Genomic DNA, 4,190 nt, shown 5'->3' on the forward strand with positions numbered 1-4,190 from the left:
TTCAGAAAAATAGAAGGGAAACCAGTAGAGGAGAGGAGGGGACCAAAGAGAGGGAAGAAGGGTGAGAAAGACAAATCTTGGGGAATAAAAATTGAGCAAAAGATTGGCTCCACTGGCCTCACCAGCTGATGAAGTTTGAGGTTGTAGTCTCAGGGCTACAGTTTTTTTTTTCCTCCCAAGCAACAGTGGGAGCAAATTTTTTGAGGGTTTGATCACCTCCCAATGGATCCATTGCAAAAATTTAACCCAACCTCGACCCAGGAGTCTTTTCCGATGTCTGAAAATGAAGAAAATTCAGTGGACTCTCATCCGGTCAGTTCAGAAATGCTAGTAAAGAAACTTCATGACTTGACTCTGAATCCTTCTGCTAAATGGCCGTCCCCTCTGCCAGAAAGTCCACGCCAACCACTGGACAGGAGTGAGAGGGTCTTACGGGGGGTCAGAAAGGGCTTTCCCAACATGCGGCGAGGAGTCCGGACATTGTTATCTGCACGGAGAGAGCTTGTGGAAAAATGGAGATATCTCCTAAGTCTTCAAAAACAAGAAAAAGAGAACAATCTTAAGGAAGTTCAGAGTGAATCACAAAGTGTACCATTCAAATGTACCTGCAGTTTTTGCGTATATCATGGATGGGATCCTTCTGAGAATGCTAGAATAGGGTATGATTAGGACACAGTCAATATAGGCATAAATTGTACTTGTTCTTCATGATGGTAGTTTTAGGCACACTTTTCTATGCTTAGACTGCATACCAATGATTCTGAATAGCTTATTATGAGTTCTGTGATATCTTTATTCTTTTGCATCCTTTTTATCTTTTTTTTTTTTTTTGGTGTTAGGGATCCCTTCATGCCGTAATGCCAGTACTTTATAAGGAATCTGAGCAGTTAAAATGTGCATAAATGATTTCAATATACTTTAGTTTTACTTTTCTGTTTGACTCAAAGAAGTACCAATAGGTCTTAAGTCTTCCAGGAGATTTTAAAAGCCTGAAATCTGAAATAAAACTCAGGAACTGGAAGAGATGTAAAGAGAATATTGGATAGTTTGATTAGAGTGTAATAATTAGAGTAGATAATTAGATTTTCTGGTTTTCAAAAATTTGAGTTGCAATAAAAAGAAATTTTGATGTGCTGTTTTAATTTCCAGTAGCAAATAAACGTATATGTTGAGGAACTTATTGATCAATTTGAGTATTTTATACAAATTCTTATTCCTGGTTTTATACTTTAGAAAAGTTTTTTTTTTTTTGAGAGAATTTTCAGTATTTTTTTATTTTTCGGTCGACACAAACCCAGTGCCTCACTCACACATGCTAGGTGAGCACTCTACCACTGAGCTCCAACCCTAGCTCAGTGTTTTGCTATATAGTGAATGAACAATTTAATTTCACATTTCTAGAGTGTAAATATCTGGTAATATTTTGTGATATTATTCACTGGAAGGAACTTTGAGTAAGGTGTGGATAAAGAACATAGGTATTTGCATGAATTCACTTCCTGAAAGAAATCTCAAAATTAAAGGAGCTGGGGCTGGGATTGTGGCTCAGCAGTAGAGCGCTCGCCTAGCATGGGCAGGACTCAGGTTCGATCCTCAGCACCACATAAAAATAAAGGCATTGTGTTGTGTCCATCTACACCTAATAAAATAAATATTTTTTTAAAAAATTAAAGCAGCTAAAAGGGAAGTGGGAGTTTTAGAAATTGCTGATAGGTGCAGAGAGGTTTCCTTCTCATGTCAGATAAATTCTGCAGCTGCTATCAGCTGGAAGTCCTAATATAGTTAATTTTTGAAACTGCCTACATGGAGGTTGCCTCAGATCCTACAAATTGAGGGCTTAGTCCCATAAAACTCCACTTCAGATGCCAATCAAGCCTGGGTTATAGCCTATGCTTCTGCCTGGCCAGCTGTAAATAAGTGTTTCTACATTTCTCTCCTGGGGTTCAGTGAATTTGCTAGAGCAGCTCACAGAACTTGAGGAAGCACTTGAGGATCAGCTGGAGGAGGTGCACAGGGCAAGGTATGAAGGGACACAACACTCTCCAGAAAACTCTGTCTTAATTCTGCTATTGGAAACCCTCAGAATTTAGTCCTTTTGGATTTTTATGGGAGTTCATTACATAGGTATGATTAATTCATTGACCATTGGCTTATCAGCCTTTCTCCTCACCAAAGGTTACCAGAAGGGTGGGACTGAAAGTTTCAGTAATCTATCACTTGATTCCCCTAGGTAACCAGTTTTTCATTCTGAAGCTAGGAGTCCCCAGTCTCCAGTTAAACTATAATACCAAAGATATTACTTGGACTTCAGGTAGCTGCTTATGTGCTGTGGCTTTAGTTATCCACATCAATGTCAGTCTGAAAATATTAAATGAAAAAATTATAGAAATAAACATTAAGAAATAATATTATGGAAAATTGTTATATTTGATTAGCTACTACTAAAAAAAAATTGAGCAAATTATGTTAATGCATATGTGAATACATCACCATGAATCCCACTATCATGTGTAATTATAAGGCACCAGCCAAAAATCATTAAAAAACACGTTTTATGATAAAAGAACTTTTTAAAATAGAACCGTTGTATTGAATTTTAGAAAGATATTCCCTGCTATGTTACTAAAGATTTTTTAAACTGTACTTCTCAAATTAATTCACACTGTAGAAGGAATCCATTAGAACATTATCATATTTGCTATACCTGTCATAAAAGTATGTCATGCTATTGTCCCCACATTCCAAAGGAATTTCATGGTGAGTTTTTCTGGGACCTGAGATAAGAAGACATTTATATCTAATATTTTTTTAATTGGGCAAAAGAACAAGGTTAAAATTTTAGTTTCTAAATCTCAACATCATACACACACACACACACACACACATATATATATACATATATATATTAGTATATATATATATATATAGAGAGAGAGAGAGAGAGAGAGAGAGAGAGCAGAATTTTATCATCCCCTATGGTTTGTATGTTGCAAAGTTACTGACACTTGCATTTTTTAATATTGATGCCTATTTTAAATAGTGCGTGTATTTTCATGTACTATCTGTATGTATCTGCTCTTTAAAAATAGTACTTGAACTTAATTTGGGGTAACCCAAAACTGAGAATTTAGAGGTAACTGTGATAGAGATGTTCTTATCTTTTCCTTATACCAGGTGAACAAAATGAGGATAGTTTACATTTATGTGCCAAAATAAATTATAAAATATTTGTCTTCTCTTTCTTCTCCTACTAGTTCCTATATATTCTTTAGGACATACCAGATCTCCTCCTACCTATTATCCAAGTTTGTGTTCTGCCTCTCTGCTCCCATAGCATTCTCTGCATCACTTTGTCAGGTATTTAATTTCCCTGAATGACTTGGCTTAGCATCTAGACTGAAGCTTTGGGGGGCTTGTGGCCTTTATCTCTGCATCTTCAAGACTAGTGCAATGCCTTGAAAATTATAGACACAGTAAATGTGACTTGTTTACTTAGAATTGGAAAGGATACACAAAGTTCTCTCTTCCAATTTCCTTCACTGTTGCAGAAATGCCTTCTACAGCTATCCTAGCAGATGGCATCACACTTCTGTTTGGATAAATTTATTGATGAGGAAGATGCTTGGCACCCTAGTAAAGAGCTTAGAGAAACGATAGTTGTTTTTTTTTTTAATTTAAATGATATTGAAGGAAAATACGCCTCCTTGACTTGTAATTATTAATGGTATTTGAATTTTGTTAGCAATAATATGTGTTTAAATATTCTTTGAAGTATTATTTCATATATTTGAGCAGTCCTATCATAACTCCCTATTATATTCCCAAATTATATCATTCAACTTCAATATTCACAAGTTTTCCTCAATTTCTTCTTATAAAATAACATTCATACCACATTATGTGCTATTATTCTTCTCAAGATTTTCTCTAACTAACCTATAAAGTGGCATCTTTAGCTGAAAAAAATCCACCACTGGGGCACAAAGTATAGAAAGCTAGATAAATGTGTAAATGTCTATTGACTTAGTGCCTTAATGGTGAATTAAAATATCTCCTTTGCAATCATAATCTTATGGTCAATTAACACCCACCAAAATTTTCTCAAATGATCTATGATGAGCTTTCGCCTTTTAAATAAATTCATAACTCTCCTTTCAGCAAATTGTACAGAGTCAGAATAGGTTTTCTCC

General features: G+C 35.4%; 1 protein-coding gene across 1 annotated transcript; it reads left to right on the forward strand.

Annotated features, from left to right (window-relative positions):
• The first annotated feature begins 222 nt into the window (after positions 1-222).
• On the forward strand, positions 223-669 carry LOC144367199 (developmental pluripotency-associated protein 3-like). Its single transcript, XM_078022722.1, has one exon. It carries the CDS (start codon positions 223-225, stop codon positions 667-669), a length of 447 nt encoding a protein of 148 aa, XP_077878848.1.
• Positions 670-4,190: the final 3,521 nt, after the last annotated feature.

Source organism: Ictidomys tridecemlineatus, chromosome 1 (assembly GCF_052094955.1).
Source record: "Ictidomys tridecemlineatus isolate mIctTri1 chromosome 1, mIctTri1.hap1, whole genome shotgun sequence".
NCBI classification, from domain to species: Eukaryota; Metazoa; Chordata; class Mammalia; order Rodentia; family Sciuridae; genus Ictidomys; species Ictidomys tridecemlineatus.